Source organism: Nothoprocta perdicaria, unplaced genomic scaffold, assembly GCF_003342845.1.
Source record: "Nothoprocta perdicaria isolate Ctin4 unplaced genomic scaffold, notPer1 scaffold_3, whole genome shotgun sequence".
NCBI lineage: Eukaryota > Metazoa > Chordata > Aves > Tinamiformes > Tinamidae > Nothoprocta > Nothoprocta perdicaria.
Window position 1 is genome coordinate 1,998,605 of NW_020455532.1, and position 16,778 is coordinate 2,015,382.

The 16,778-nt window shown below is 47.4% G+C and overlaps 1 protein-coding gene across 2 annotated transcripts in view; it reads left to right on the forward strand.

The window, feature by feature from the left end:
• Nucleotides 1–16,778, forward strand: part of NKAIN4 (sodium/potassium transporting ATPase interacting 4) — a 37,458-nt gene that overhangs the window by 13,519 nt on the left and 7,161 nt on the right. For both annotated transcript variants that reach the window (XR_003249883.1, XM_026042268.1), the window contains exons 2-5: nt 4,773–4,910; nt 5,841–5,921; nt 9,632–9,829; nt 16,528–16,588. Coding sequence is in view for 1 of the 2 variants with exons in the window: in XM_026042268.1 (XP_025898053.1) it covers nt 4,773–4,910; nt 5,841–5,921; nt 9,632–9,829; nt 16,528–16,588 (478 nt within the window). In the remaining variant the exon portion in view is untranslated. The remainder of the gene's footprint in view (nt 1–4,772; nt 4,911–5,840; nt 5,922–9,631; nt 9,830–16,527; nt 16,589–16,778) is intronic.

Sequence of the window (16,778 nt, forward strand, 5' to 3'; positions counted from 1 at the left end):
GGCCATACAGAGCAGAGAACAGGGTTTATGGTATCCAGTGGCCATAAAGACCAAGCATGTCTTAGAGACAAAGYGCCGTACAGAGACCTCCTGTTCAATTAGTGTCTTGACCTCTGTGGTTCAGCGAGCGATGCTGGGAAGGAGCTGGGCATCCCAAGGCCTCCAGGAAGGTTTCCTTGGCAACACGTAGCAAAGGAAAAGGAGGTTTCATGAATGCAGGGCGCGTTGGTGCAAGAGGTGCTTTAGGGAGCAACAAGGACACGGTCACTAGCAGAACTAGCCCCTCGATCAAGGGACTATGGAGCTGTGGCTCAGAGAAAAGCTGCTCTTCTTTTCAGATTAATTAATTAAACAGCTATTAGGATCATTGATATTTATATAGAAATACAGTCATTATGATAAGAGCAGGTGTATTGTATCACAAAAATCTTCTACACCTCACTTTTCAAACTCTGGCATAGAGGAGGTGCCTYTCGAGTCACTGCTCACATTTTCACTGTGCCGGGGCTTGGGTTTAGGGTTCTSTATATTTAGCATTGTTTCACCATTCACAAAAGCAAGGAAATTGTGTAGAAGACTATAATATAACAACAGTAAGATAACAAATCAAACAGGTGTCTATGATTGCCAGATATTGGCCAGTATTTGCTATCTGAAAGAACAAAAACTGGAGATGTTTGCATTTAAACCCCCAAAAGATATATTTTAAACGATACGAGACTTTTATAATTTCCTCCCGCGTTTTTTCTGCTGCTGAGAATCATATCTGTGTCCTTACCTCATCCTGGAGGGACAGCGGAGCTGTGACTTTGCCCTGAGCTCAAGTCACCAGCTATTGCTTGGWCAAAATACCTCAGGAAATCCATACAATTCTTCCCCCAAGAAAAGACCCGTGACCTTTTGCAGTGAGAGTCTCGGCCGCTCTGGTGCTGTTTGCACAGTAGACAAACAAAGAGCAGCTCCTTAAAAAGTAAAACCATTTGGCAGCAAATCAAAAGCTGAATCAACAAGGAGGGAATTGGCCTTGAARGAAAATCCCAGGAGCGCCGTGGTGAGTGAGTGGTGCTGGCTGAGCTGCTTTCTCAGTTCAGACCGAAAGGAAAGGAAATATGGGGGCAGAAGTCACCAATTTGGGCTGTATTTAAGCCACAGATACAGAGATATCTTCAGGGACCCCAATACAGCTGTGTACATCCACTAGGACACTTGTAACTTCTCTCCTAGCATTTAGATTAAAAAAAAAAAAAAGGAAAAAAGCATTCTGATTAAAGTTAAGTTTGGAAAATGTAAGAGAACTTTGCTTGCAGGAACTGATGCAGATGGTTAGACGCATGGATGTGTCCAGGACATCCTCCCTGCGTTTCTGTACCCATCTTTGGGCTTTTTGTCCAACCTTCTTACATTTGTACGGTCCTGTCAACATCTTGCAAGCGAGACTTGTTATTTTTCATACTTGTTATTTTTCGTCCCACTAGATTTCAGAAAGGCGGTGAAAGACACAGACCCAAAACAAATAAGATTAAAGGCTTTAAAAGCTTAATAAATTAAGAACAGCAAATCTAGCTCATAGTGTGGCCTTGAGAGTAGTGTATAAAGGRCATTGAGTTGAAGGATTGCAGGTAACTCTGACCTGTTTAACAGCTTCCCTTCTTCCCTAGTAGTCTGGAGGCMCGAGGGGAACAGGATGGACTGTTCATCTTACCAAAGTGACAGGAGAAACAGAAGATGAAGATGAGCCTGTTGGATTAGAGAATATTTTGGGGCATCAGAATTTAAATACATCCCCCCTCCAGCCCATAGACCATCCTGCTGGTGTCAATATCTGACAGTGACACTGTCCTGCCAAAACCATCAGAAATAGAGTTTGAACAACTTGAGCCCTCCATAAAGAAGCAGTTGAACATTTTGAGATGTTTTCTGAGATCATTCTCCTGTTCTGCAGTAGGATCCACCAAAGAAACTTCACTTCTATCCCAGCTATTGCCTCCTCCCGTGGTGAAGTTGTGACAGTGTGAAGACCTTGAGCGTGTCCTATCTTGCCAGCTCACAAAGTCTTTCCTTCCCACCATGTGAGCTACATGTTGGGACTTTCTTTATGCTGCAAACAGCCTTTCTGCCTTTCTTATATCTCCTGGCCATATAAATGAAGGATAGTCCAATGGAGACCCTGGGCTTCTTTGGTTTGCCTGACTAACAATTGCTTCACTTGATTATCTGCTGTTCCACTTTCATTGTGATCAACAGATATGTGCTTTATTTCAGGAGAGCAAAGTCTGCTGCAACTATTTTCATTTTAGTACTGCAACAAATCATTAAACTTAAGGAGTGAAAGGTAAAAATGTTCAATTGTCTAGAGAAGCAAAAAGAGCAAAAGGAATCCTACTTTTAATAAAAATAGTCATAAAGAAGCAAAACCTCTCCTCCCTGATGGAAAGGTCCTGTCACCTTTGAATAGGTTGAAACCAGCACCACAATCTGTGAAATCTCTCTTTACAATCAATACCTCTAGAATATAATGGGATTTCTCAATAGAAGCGTGTGAATCATTATAAAGAACATTACAGCAACAATATTGTTCTACTGTAATGCAGCAGGAGAGAAAAATGGTATTTCTCCTGCTCAACTAGACCGTCTTGTAAGCTCAAGTTCAGGGTGATTCAAGAGGGCTCAGTACGAGGGTGCAGATATATTGGTATACGCAGGCTGGGATGAACCTTATTCCTGCCTTTTCTGGGCCAAATTCAAGGATCCTGGTCTAAAGGGTTCATATTTACTGTTCATATTTACTGCTTTGTTGTTTACTGCAATCCTGAATCTAGACTGTGCTAGGGCAAGTATCAGCTGTGTTAACCTGCAGATCTCATCAGCCTTTAGTGGGCACACTTGGCACGCACAACAGTACCCAATGAGTGAAACGGTTGTTTGTCTGTTCCTTTTTAGCAAGTGTTTTAGTATTTATCCTGGATTCTTGGGGATGAGGGACAAGCCCAGGGTAACTTTGGGCTGCATTCTGAATGGAATGGCACAGACTCATTGCTTAGACGTCGGTAACAGAGCATTGAGTTTCATCAGTAACATGCGAGCTTGTCATCAATACAGATCTTACAGAAAATTGCTTTTCTTTTTACAAATGAAGCAGCAGCCTCCCTGAGCTCCTGCATCCCACCAGAGGGAATCGACCCAGGCTCCCTCTTCCCTTTCCTGAACCAAGAGGCAGGAATGGCAAGTGGCTTTGCAGCAGCTGAGCCACCCTGGCAGCTCCCAGGCACAAAAAAAGCCATTTCAAAATGCAGCGAAAATGGAAAAGACGTGTAAGCCAAGGTAGAAACAACCTGGAGACAAGAGCAAGAGCAGAAAAGGATAAAGAAAACCATTAGGTTCTGCCAGAGGTCTTCTCCCAGTCAGTTTGCAGGTATGCACAGGAATCATCTCCAGGACGGGTGCGGGAAGTGCCCCAAAATGTTTTACTTTGTCCAAACATCCCAGTAAACACCATTGCTAGAAGGAGGCAATCAAGGTCAAGCTTCTCCCTTTAAGYTAAGCCTGAGGGCAAGAAGGAAACGCTCTTCCAGACATGGATGCCTCCGTTTTGGAGAGCAGACATGCAGGGCAAGTAGGGGTGGGTTGGATCTGCATTYATCCCTTTTTTTGATGGTTGAAGGCAAGAGGTGAGGCTGAGCAGCTCCTCCCCCAGCGACGGCATGGTGTTATCTCCAAAGAACATCCCCTCTGTGACCCCTCAGCTAATTGATAAACCGAGGGGCTGCCACCGTGCACCACACGCGAAGCCAATTAAATGCCTGGTGGGATGAGGTGGTTGCAGGCAAGTGACCTGCTGCCAGCCAGTCAGGATGCRACATTCCCAAATATCGTTAAGGTATGTGCGCTAATCCCCTGCTAAACGATTAGGCGTTTAACCTCTTGCTGCTGTTTTTGAGAAGATAGGGAAAATCTCCTCTGCTTGGTGGGAGRCTGAGCTGAACAGAGACCCACATGCTGGCCACACGCACCCACATTTCACAGCATCTTCTGGGTGGTTCACCTTCATCACAATGGGGCAGCTGGGGATGCTAGAGATCTCTTTGAAACGCAGGTTTTGTTGAATCTCCAAGATAAATTTGAGAATTGCAAAGCTTTCCTTACCTCAAGAGAGGTRTGGAGGTGATTTCCCCACTCACCACCACTGCTCATTCCTGTGACCTTGTGCTTTAGGTCCTGCAGAAACCTCAGTGCTCGACACCCAGCTGCTGCTTAAAAGCCAAGCTAGGAAAAGATGCCCCATTTCACAGCTGATTACACAGAGTAGAGCAGGATCATCCATGGCTAATTTCCAATTAGTGGCTAAATTGACTATTAATGGTAAATKTAGTGATTTCTTTGGTGAAAATAAATAGGAAATATCATAATGAAATCCCAATATGTTCCTAGGATAATTAAGCATGCTTTGAAACCTTACCCTGACAGGAAAAGCTCTCGCAGTGCTTTAGCACTAGCAGCATCCTGGGGTGGAGGGACCTGCAGCGCAGGAGCAAAGAGATGTCTTGAGTTAAGGGCAGGCACCCCGGGAAAAACTGTAGGTGCTGACCTACCCCCTCCACTCACTGTTTTACCTCTAAATGTAGCATCTCAGGGCTGCATGGGCAGCGATTTCTGCTGGGAGCAAGTGAAGAAGGGAGATTTCCTTCCCTTTCATCCCGAGCATGGACATCCRACCTTGAGCTTGAACATCACGAGTGCAGAAGCTGTAATCCCCTTCTCCTTTTCCCTTCCAGCTTGCTGCACTGGAGAGGCAAGTGTTCGACTTCCTGGGATACCAGTGGGCCCCGATTCTGGCCAACTTCCTCCACATCATCATCGTCATCCTYGGCCTCTTCGGCACCATTCAGTACAGACCCCGCTACATAGTGGTGGTAAGTCCCGTCTGTCTTCTGCATCAGAGCCACTGACATCCATCCACCAGCTTGGCTCTCCAGGGATATGGTGAGTGAGTGGGAACTGGGTAAAGTCCTTTGAAGATCAGGCAAAGGCACCACAAACATTTTTAGCAGGAGGCTCCTGGCTATGCCAAGGAATTGCTCAACATGCTGAGGTCCTGAACAAGGACCACATCTTCCTTCCAATTGCATAACTCACAATAATCCCACCTCCTTTGCTCTACTTACTCCAAACTTGGAAGACTTCAGGTATTTAACCCTAGCACCCAAGCAACACGTAGATGCTGCACAACAGAGAGCAAGAACTAGATCCTGGACAAAAGCATAGCAAATTGTCTGCCTTTCCTCTGGCGTTGTGGCTGACCAGGCAAGGAGCCTCCTGCCCACAGAAAAAGTGCTCTCAGCAGAGGAGTAGCCTGAGGGTCAGCTTTGCCTGCACATACATCATGTGTCCTTGCAGYATCAGCACTCTTTACAGCAGAAGGTTTCTCTATTTTGATGTAAGGCTCCCTAGAAAACTATTACTGGAAAGTCATATATCGCGTGTCTGATGGTAGGATTCCTAAAAGGAAGGTAGGATTTCCAGGCTCAGCCAAAACCTGAAATACCTTTCAGATCGCTTAATTTTTCCCCTCGCCTGTCCTCCCGATCGGACACTATCATCCCATCAGCTCCCATCCCAGCCCTTCCGCCCAGCTCTCTGCCCTGAGGTGCCCTGCATAGCTCTCTTGAACCAAGCACTGCATTTTACCTAAGCTGGCAGGGGAAAAACTCCCTAAAAAACAGGACAAGAGAGAGCAACTACAATGCTGACTCAGGGCATTTATCTGCATCACATATATATGAGCTAATTGCAGTGGCTTCCTAATGTTTATTGCTTCTCCCTCTCTCCCATTCCCTTTCTAGTATGCCATCTGGACTGCAATTTGGGTCACCTGGAACATCTTCATCATCTGCTTTTACTTAGAAGTGGGAGGGCTCTCAAAGGTGAGTAGGGGTTCCATGGTTGAGTTGATGGCCTCTGCGTTGAAGGGAAGCCAGTGTGGCTGGGAGATGTTGGCAGCTGCTCTGTGCGTGCCATGAGGGGCCAGGGGCTGCCAGGAGCAGCTCCTGCCCTCCTGCACGCCAAGGTGTCGACTTTGTTGCGGGTGGAGCAATAGTGATAATTCTATTTTGGTAAAAACACGGGGCAAATAGTGATTTCTGGCATCCTTGTGGGTTGGAATAAGCCATGTCCCTCATGGGACGAAGTGTATTTTCTTTTAAAGAGAGCAAGCCTGGAGGCAAAGCTGTCCTGAGGGCAGGAGAGGCTAATTCCCAGCTGTGATCCAGTGGTGGCTTTCAAGGCCAGCGCACAGGGAGCTGTTCTTTAGCAGGACGACTCTCGTGGCTGGGCACGTTCTTGATAGGATTGAGCCCTAGCGCATGTTGCTGTTGTCTCGGCGGACTCCCCTCCAGAGAAGCAATGAAAAATTCATGCTGCCAGTTCAGTGGCAACTGCAAAAAAATAACAGAATAATCGTGCTGGGTTTGCAATAGAGCAAAATTGTTCTCAGCCTTGACACTATTCTTTGTGAATTTCTTTTCATTTAAAAAATGGATTTCTTCTTAAAAAAAAAAAATAAGAAAAAAAGAAGAAAATGATGCTGCCTCCTTTTCTCCATCTATTCTTCAGCAAGACATTATGAGTTTCCATGCGACCTTGTTGTTCATGAGTGGCCCGTCTCCTTGGAAAACAAAACCTCTCTTCCACAGGGAACAAAAGATGTTCTTGGAACRGGAATGAGGGTTTCTATGAGAGCCCTGGGCACTTTGCAGGCGGATTGGCCTCCAGAGCAGCCTTGGGCTCTCCCTGCACATCTAGAAACCTGACCCCAAGCCAGTTGACATCTGCAGAGCATCTTGTAGATCCCAGCGGCCGGGCAGGTGACCCGGTGGCACCTGTACTTGGATGAGTGCGTCCTGCACCGGCTCCGTGGGAACTTCCAGCTCCAGGGCTGCCCGTATCCATATGGATCCCTGGTGGGAAGCTCTCCCTTAGTCATTCATAAGAAGTCACAGCTTGTGATGACCCTGGTAGTGACAAGGAGGCTGCAAAKAGTAGAGAGCTCTGGAGGAGCGGGTCAGGAAAGCACCAGCTCCTTACCCATTAGCACGGATGTGCTCCRGAGCATTTCAGCTCCATGGGATCCCCACGTGATCCCCTTCAGGGTCAGGGGTCTGCAGGAGGTCTTGGACCGCGGGATTCTCCCTGTGATTCCCAGAGGGAGCGGCATTCCTGCAGGCACCGCTCCGGTTCTCCCGACAAGGGCAGTCGCCGTCAGCAACCAGCTAATTCAGAGTGACAAGAGACAGAACGAGCAGCGAGCTGGAAGGAACGGAGTTTGTCCACAGCCCGTGCAGCTGGGACGGGCAGTGACTCGGGTGCGAAAGAGCCCAAGTGTGTCTGCTGTAAGAARCTCAGGAGATGGCTGGGGAACTGGTGGGAGTTGGGGGAAAGGGGCARTTTTGACGTGCCCTTCTTGCAAATTGCTGCTTTGCCACCAGGCAGGCAGGAGATGGAGCGATTTGAAGTGATGCTTCCAGCATCGGGGTGAAATCCTGTCTCTCCAAAAGCCCGGAGCTGGAGGGGCTCAGGARTAACCTGCTTTCCATCCTGCCCTCCCTCCTCTGGCTTGCTCGTGTTCCCTTTTTTTGTCCTTTTTTTTCTGGTCCATCTGGYTCCTTAGCGAGGTGAGATGTTGAGAGGTGTCTCCTTGGGCTCTGGGCTGCAAGGAACAACATATTGAGCTCCTGCCTGTGTAGGCCAGCGTGAAACAGCCCATCCTGCGCCCCCAGCAGGAAGTGTAAGGCTGAGTTAGTCCGAGCTAATTATTAAAATCCTCCTGGTAAGACACAGGAGCATCTGTCTGTGCTGATGGACCCTTCGTCATCTATGTGAGAAGCATTTGAGAGGTTCCAGGAATTGCTATTGCTTATTTTAACCTATTCCTCTTGTCTTTTCCCTCTGGAATTATCCTTGGAATGGTGTTTTTGCTTTTTCTTTCCCTCCACTTTATATTCTCTGCTGCCTGCTCAGTGCTTTGATGTGAAGCCTGAGCTGTGGTGGTCCAAATCTCCTCTTGAAACTGAGGCAGCTCCTATCAGTCACACAGGGGGTTATTTGTGTTCCAGAGGAGAATCTGGATGGCATATTTGGGATGACTTTGTACCTGAATAAATGTACGTGGAGGGTGGATGAAAGCAGAGTTAATCACAGCTATCCCTCAACTCCACCTGCATTTGCAAAGCGGAAATCTGGGATTTGGCCTCTAAAGGCTGTTGCAGCACCAACTTGCCTGATGATTAAGGAAATCCTGGGGGAGGAGGATCCCAAAGCTGCTCATGAGAAACCTGGCTGCTTCTGACAGCCTTTTTGAGGAGGGTTTTGGGAAGGGGAGCTTTCCAAACACAGTCCTTTCCAGGCTGCCCCAGCTGTGGGGGGGATTTCAGTGTGTTCAAGACCCAAATGATCTAGGAAGTTGTTTTGATAAATAGCTGTTTCCTAAAATTTCTTGCTTTAAGTCTTTCTGAGGGGAGGAGGGGGTTGCTTTCTCCTGCTTTATTGTCCTGTTCCTGCTTCGTGGGTTTTTCTCTCCAGCCCTCTCATAATGAGGCTGGCAAGCTGCAGGAGGCACCCAGGCATCACTGGGTGCCTTCCAGGAGGAAGAGCTTTTGCTGGGAGAAACCAACGTATCCCCTGTATCCCAATACAGGTAGAGTCAGGAGGGAAAGCAAGGGTCTCGCAGAAGGTGCAATGGGATGGATGGGGGCAGATGTGTGGRCTCAGAAGAGCAATGTCCAGTCGAGGGAGAGGGTCAAGCTGCCAAAATCACAGGAGGCTGCAGAAGAAAACGGTCTCTGGAAGTTCCTCCTTGAGAACCCAGGGCCTTGCACTGCATTTGTTGTCCTACACCTGCCAACTCAATGATTCCCCATAGCCTTCAAAATGCAGACAGCTCTCTTCAAACTCCCAGCTGTTTATAATAGAGGGTTTTTAATCCCTGTTGTCTTTCCCTGGCTAGTGAGGCTGCTTTCGCACTGGTGCCGCACTTCATCCGCGTGCCCTTCTGCATCTACCATAAAACACCTCCACGCCATCTGTTGCAGTGATTATGGCAGGAGCTTGGCAGCTGGCTTCCTGCTTAATTGTCCACGTTTCATAACACGGGCTTCAGTAACGGCGCCACAAACTGCTCCCGAGGCTTTGCTGGGGACGGGGGGTTGCTGATGCGATGTGCGAAGCGGGGCAATCTACCCTGCAAGGAGAAACTCCCATCTCCCACCCTTGGGCGCCTGTAGCCAAAGAGGGGCTGTTGCTTCAACGTCAAAGTGAGTGGAGAGGCTGCTTGGGACACGCAGCACTTAGTGCTTGCTGGTGCAGTGCTGCTGAGCTCTTCCTTCCCGCCCTGTTCTGCCTCTGCTAAGTTTGTCTTTTACCGTCTGCAGCGAGGGCTTTGCAATGCCTGCAAGCTCAAAATCCCAAAGCACTTGCCRGCTTCCCCGGGGGTATCCTGCTTTTCTCAAGTGTGAGAGAATTCTCATTTTCAGATGTGCAGCTGGTTGCAGAATTGGCGGGGAAGTGCCAGCAACTTAGGTTTTTCTACTGGTTTTAATAACAGCCCTATGAAAACAGCTTCTCGGGCTTCTCTCTTTAGGACAGTGAACTGCTGACATTTAACATCTCCCGGCACCAGTCGTGGTGGAGTGAGAATGGSCCTGGCTGCGTGAGGAAGGAGGCTTCCATGTCCGGCATCAAGGGCCTGGACACCCATTCCTACGTGTCGGTCATAGGCTGTGCCCTGGAGTCCCGCTACATCGAGGTCCTGCACAGCTCCTTCCAGATCCTCCTCGCGGTGAGTATGGCCCAGGCAGCACGTGCAGCTGCTCTTGGTGTTCCCAGCTAGTGGGTTTTGTTATATTGCTACCAAGAATTGGAATTTAATACCTTTAACCTAATGCTTGACATATCCTGTGCAGCCTTACCGTAACAACTCATCTATCCACGTCAGGGCTAGAAATGCCRCGTTTTGATGGGACAGAGACCCGTCTTCTGTACCATCTTCTGTACAATCTTCTGCTTTCTTCTGTTCCTCTGGACTCAGTGGCAGGTGGGGGAGCCCATGTCTTCTTGTGCCTGTGAAGAAATAAAGGGCAGCAAATCCTTATAGCCAGCAAAGGAAATAAACACTAAGGAAGCAGAAAGCAGCACGTTTTATTTCTGCTGACACCTAAGACAGGCACTAATTGTTTCCATCAACTGTTTCCTTATTGGAATCTTCCACAGGCTTTTTAAGCACTCTGCAGTAATTCAATGTCCTTAATGTTCGCCCTTAATTAATTGTTTCTCATTTGTCTGTGAAATTAACTGAAGCAAAACGGCCATTGTTTCCCTTGCTTGGCTCCTGTTTTGTGGCTGCATTAGAGCTAGCAGCAGCATCTCCCTCATCTGCTTTGTTGCTTGTGGTTGATGCCTTTAAACCTACATTGATAATGGATGGAAAGGTGGGGAAATTCCAAGCTCCTGGAAGCCCAAGGACTTTTTGGTGTTTTTGGTACAACTTTCTGCTGTCTTGATCCTGCTTTTGCCCTTAGCTGAGATGCTCTGTGTGACCCAGGGGACCGCAGGGCGGAGAGGACCCGATTCCTTTCTTGCAGTGTCACAAAACCAGGCGGAGAAGCCCCTGTTTTCCGAGCTGGGTGGACTCCCTGGCTTGCATGTGGTCTGTTAATATTTGCTGGATTCCCCTTTAGGGGAAATTATCTGAGTTGAAGTGTCTGAAAGATGCTTCGCTGCACGTGCAGGAGAAATGAAAGCTGAAAAAGAGCGGAGCCTGCTTTCTTTTATAAAGAATAGTAAAAAGAAGATAGAGGTTGCTGAGCTGGTGCTGTTCCCTCAGCTCAGGAACTCAATCCCCTCCAGGCTTTGGAAGTGCAGAGGTGTCACCGGCAGCATCTGTCCCGATGCCCCTGGGCCCCCAGCCAGAGGCTCAGCCAACAAAYGGCATTCGTTTTTCTAAATGTAGACCTTTGTTTTATGGTATCTTACTAATTTATAGYGCACAGCTCTCGGCTGAGTGCTCCTGTTGATATATAGGAGGAAAGGTGACTAGTCTGTGTCTCTGGGACTGTTTCCTCCTCGGCTTCCTCAAGGCAAATAATATATTTCTGCATGTGCAGAACACCATAAGGTGCCAGATGGAGAGAAAGACATGGGGACTGCAAGACAAATAGGATTTAGGTAAATATTTTCTCTCTCCTTCCTGAGATTTAAGTTGCAGTAGATTTTTGCATCCAAAGCCCTGGCAACGAGGCTGGAATATCTGGATAAGAGGAGCCCCTATGGGCTGAGCTATGCAGACTGAAATAACTTCCCACCTGTCCTGAAATAAAGGTGGAATTTTGAAACCCCAGGCCTGTGGCTCCTGCCAGCTCTGAAACATGTGTGTAATTATTTCAGGTAAAGGGACAAAGAGAGTTTTTCCTCTTTGCTTTGCCGAGGTAAGACAGAGAGAAAGATATATTCTCACTAAAACCTTGCATGAAAACAGCCAGCCTGCCAGTGCTCAGAGTTTGGAGTCTCCGAGGGTCAAACTCCTTGATCCTTCACAGTRTTTTTTCTCTCCTTTCTTTCTCTCCCCTCTCTTCTCTTTATCTCATTTTAAGGCAGATTTCCTGACAAGCTGCTGCCCTTCCCAGGGCGCCTGTCCCTGCTGCAGACAGGCAGGGAGAGYGGATCGATAGATCTAAAAGCAGGACCAGCAACCGAAGACTGGGGGATACGGCAAGGGACATGACCCAGTTCCCTCCTCATCTTCACTTGAGAGCAGCACAGCCTGTTTAGGAGGAGGTGGAGAAGCAAAATGTCCTTTGCTGCAGTTTTAGCTTTGGTTAAATACTTAAAATTTGGGAGGTCAGGGGACTATTCTGGACATGGTCATGTGAAGTCCTTGTTCTTTAGCAAGGAGTGCCCAGATGAGAAGGTATCAGTCCCCCGAGGCTGGGGAGAGGCTGGGTTCATCTCCCTGAATTTGATCTTCCCTGCCAAAGGAGGGAGAAGGAAAATCTTGGCCCGTATGGCGAGCGCAGCGTTGGCTGTCACCCTGAATCCTGCTGGCTGTATCATTCCGGTCCTGCGTGTACATTTGAAGAAGATGCATAAGGTCTCAGTTTGCTTTTACCCAGAGCTTTTCTGCACACCCTGAAGGGAGGAGCAACTGCTTTAATCTGGAGGGGGATCAAGCAGGCACCATGCATGCTACAAGTACGTGCAGGATCTAGATTGAAGTTCAYCTGCTATCACACACATCCTCTTTGTGACAGGTGAACCCACATCTCTTGAAGGCAAAGAGGCTGCAAATGGGACAGAACCAATGGCAGGTTCTGTGCAGGTGTAAATCCCGCTTGGTGTTTTAGCACAGAAGACTTTGGAGGAAAAGGCTTTCTAGAATGAGACCTCCTAACAAAGCGCACACTTGTGCAGAAATGTCACTGTGCAACTAATCCTACCGACCCAATTAGGAAATTCAGCAGAAACCAGTTTGTCAAGAAAAGAAAATATCRGCTTTGTTTTTATCTCAGCAAGGCYCCATCCTACGTACCCYGAGCTTGCCAGCCGGCAGCGAGAGGAGTTCTCTGGGTTTGAAATACCTGGCRTARTTCTGCTCTGTCCATATGGTGGTGCTGGGAGTGGGGAAGGAGAGGCTTTTCCTGAGGCTCCAGCAAACGGGATGGAAATTGGAAATGTCTTCCCAGCTGAGAGAGCTCATTGCCCGCTGTCTGCTGTTTTCACTAAAAACTGACAGGTTGGAAGCTTCCCAGAAAGGCAGCAGAGCTTTGACAGCAGATGTTATGTGAGAAGCGAGGCACAAGCGATGCTTTGCTGCTGGCAGCAGCTAGATTTTCCGTGGTCCTAATTGCATGCAAAGAGCAAAGAAGGTCAAGGAATCCGAGGGTTTTGATTACCTCTCTTTGGCTACCTGATCACAGCAGCTTTTTCTCAAGCTGGCTTCTCATAGCTCAGAAATGGGGCAGAAATCTCTCCGCTCTCCCCCTCGCACTGATGAGCACATGAAACTTCACTATGTTTGATTAGAAGGGAAACCCAGAATACATCTCCCCTAAAGAAGGGGGCTCTGCACGGCTTCTCTGCCATGAAAAGAAAAACAACAAATTTCTCTCTTCTCTTGAGGAAAGAGCTGAAGAGCCCAGGATATTCACTAGGAAAGATGCTAAAGGACTAAAGCTGAGACCCTGCACAAGCAACAGATGGCMTCTCCTAAAATCTGCCTCGCCATCCCTCATATACTCCATGCACACTCGCAGGCACCTGGTCCCCRTCCTTAGGTATTCCTGTAATTCAGTCCTTCTAACTCAAGCACTGCGGATCAGTGCTGCTCCGGGAGGAGAAGCTTTTCAGCTGAAGTTAATTCCAACCACTGAGACAGAAGGATGCTCAGACACCTGTTTTCCTGGTAGCTTTGGGCAGATTTGTCTCCCCTGGGCCCCACATTTGCCTGGAGGGCACTCAGAGCAGCCCAGCTCCATCCTCTCCTGTTCTGCTTCTCCCAGGCTGGCTGACAGAACCCACCTGCCTCCAACATGTGTTCCTAATAAAAACCTTAATCAGATACTTGTGCAGCCTGGAGGAAATTGGTACCCAACATGCAGAACAAGTGAGGAAACGGCAGCAGAGGGAAAGCACGAGAATATCCTCTGAGGAATTAAAAAAAAAAGCGTTGTTTTGCATTGCAGACTTTTTTTCTTCTCCCATCTCCTCTACATATTTGGAAAAATCTAGGAAGTATTGATATTTCAGTGGGATAATAGGCCTTAAAGCCCTTTCTTACTGAACTCAGGAATGAAGGTGGCATTCAGAGCAAAAGTGTCATTACTGMCACAGTTTTGACACCTTTCTGCTCTCAATTAATCACCGTTGACGTTCTTGGGCTTGGGACATCTTCACCAAGGGTCAGAAGGGACCCTTGGCATCTCTTGGAGTCCMCTCAACCCCCATCACAGCAGAATTTCCCCTGAAAAGGACGGGACAAAAGGAGTAGCGTTGCTCCTCTATCACTATATTTCATTCATAATTCATGAAGGAGGGGAGACGCAGAGCGGATCCCAGGAGTTCATTTCATCCCTGAGGTGATGGGTTTAATTATAGTTTAGTTCAGCCAGTGTGCAAATGCAGCTCACGTTCAYATTGCATGTCTCTCCTGTCTTTGCCACGGAGATTCTCCTGTTCTGACGAGGTTGTGAGGCTCACACAACTTATTTGAATAAAAAGAAAACAGCCTATTGAATAAGCAGTAATTTATTATTGATGAAACTCATGCCAAGAGGAGATGGGTTAGAAGGTCAATGCAAAGTCCAGGGAAACAATAAACAAACAAACCTCCGTGGTGCTGGGATTAGGGATTTTGCAAAGTTCACTTCGAGCTTTTTTTTGGTTTGTTTTGTTTGTTTATGAGTGTAAAAGGTCACCTTGGCTGTAAAACGAATGTGGGGAGAAAAGAGTGATGGCTGGAGGGTTACAGAGCATTAATTTCTGTGCAAAATAAACTCTGTGGATTKGTCTCACTGTTCACTTGCTCCTTCTGAGCTCTGAACTCAATTCTCAGGAGTTTAACAGGGTGCCCGTGATAATGTAGCTGTATTCCCATAAAGAGGCAGATACCRTTGGGGGTTCCCTGCCCCAGCTAGCAGGAACTGCAGCCTTGGTCCTTGGGGCCGTGATGGCAAAGCTGAGGAAAAGAGAAAACCAGGCACCAGAAAACCAGGCCGTTGCCATCGCTTTGCGGTCCCCAATTGCACTTGGGTTTCTTTTTGAGCTAAGCACCCTACAGCTGATGGAAACTTAGCACCCTTGTCCGGGAAACACAGAGCAGGAGAAGGTGAGTGCCCGGAGGCTCCTCTCCTGCCCTGCGGACCTGGGACACGCTTCCAAGGGGCCCTCTCAGGAGCAAAGGAGGCTGGTTTGTCTCATGCAATTAGAGGAAATTGTGGAAGAAATAAAGGGATTAGTGATGTTTAAAAAAATATATTCGATTTCCTTCCAACAAGGTGTTTTTCTGTCCAGGAGAGCTGCAGAAATCACGAATGCCTTATAACTCCCTAGTAGAAATCTCATTATCTTGCCTTTTGTTTTCTGGTGTGATGTATTTTTCTGTCATATTAAAAATGAATGGACTCTGCTTTTCAAGTCCCGCCATGCATCATTCTGTCTTCCCCGGGAGTGAGTCACTGGACGTTACATCTTAGCTCTTGTTCGAGGGAATTGAGTTCACGCTGGAAAACAATTACGTCGCACAATAACTTTACTAATAGAGTTAGTGTCAACCAAGATCTCGCTAAGTGGGGCGCTATGTAAAGATGTAGGACGAAGGATGGAGAGGATATTTGATTAACTGGAAGAAATCAAAGCAAAATAGAGCCCTGCTGGATCTAGAATGCTCAATTGCGCCAGTACCAGAAGCTTCTGTCTTTACTGAGGCTGGTTAATGACTCACTGCTGGAGCTCAACAAGGACAGCAAAGCCTGGCTCGGAGATCTTAAGGCTTCTACCAGCTATCTGCTATATGCACAGCCATCAGGATACCTTAAATTGCTTTTTTTTTTTTTTTAATAATTTTTGCTGTAGTTTTCTACTGCAAAGTTTTCTTCTTCTTTCTTTCTGAAGATACTGCTCTGGGCAACTGCTGCCATGTGGGCCACAAAAGACAGCTCTGAGAAATCCAAGAAATCTAAGAAATACCCTACTGTGTTACTGTTCCTTTCCTGCTTCTGCCTATGCAATTTGTGAATTAGGATCATTGCTGTCACCTTGTTTGTTGCTCATCATCATCTACTAGCTCATTACCTGTGCAGGTCCAATGCCTGATTCATCCATGCAGTTTTCATTGAATTCCAAGGACAGAGAGACTTTTAGAAAGTCTAGAGCTAAAGTAAGACTAAGATTTCATTCTAATGGATTTTTGTTCTCCAAGCTATTAAAAATTTGGGGGAATCCAAGTATGTGCTGTCAATAAGACACAAGTTTCTACCCCATCTGCAGAGAAACYGGTCCCATCTTGTTGGTAGATCCCACGGTCAGCAGTGTCTCTTTCCCTGCATGACCCTGGTGACAGCATTATGGGCTTTCTCATCCTTGGACCTCTGTTAATAAAGCCTACCCTATATGTCTCTGCCTCCTTTGTCTATAGGGGTCCATCTAAAACATTACATCAGCACCCTCCTTCACCCCTTCACTAAACACAGCCCAAGGTGTCCAAGGTCCACAAAACCCAAGCTGCGTTCTTGCCTGCCACTCCAGCAGCAGGAGGTTGCTGCTCTGATACTAACGATGGCTCTGGCAAGTCTGGAGTGTTGGGTCTTCCCCCAAGAGCCTCTTTTCCCAAGCCAACCCTGGCACTCCTCACCTTGCAGCACGTGCTGCTTGGCTCCACTAGTACTGCCAAGTTCAGAGCAAAGACAGCAGCTGAAGTCCTGCCAGGCGGGCTTGACCAACCTCACTAGACCARTGCTAAAGTGATTTCTTCTTTGTGTTTTCCAGCTGGTGGGCTTTGTCTACGCCTGTTATGTTGTTAGTGTTTTTACAGAAGAAGAAGACAGCTGTAAGTATTTACCAACAGATCCCTTGGCAAAGGTTTCATTAATTCTCTTTCTCTCTTAGACGTTGGGTCTATCAGACTGGGTTGCAATCAGGTTTCCCTCCATCTCTCCATCTATGCGATACAGCAGTAACTCCCTTTCAAGTACCAGCTGTTTTTACTATGAGATTTTACTTTTTTTCCTGCATCACTA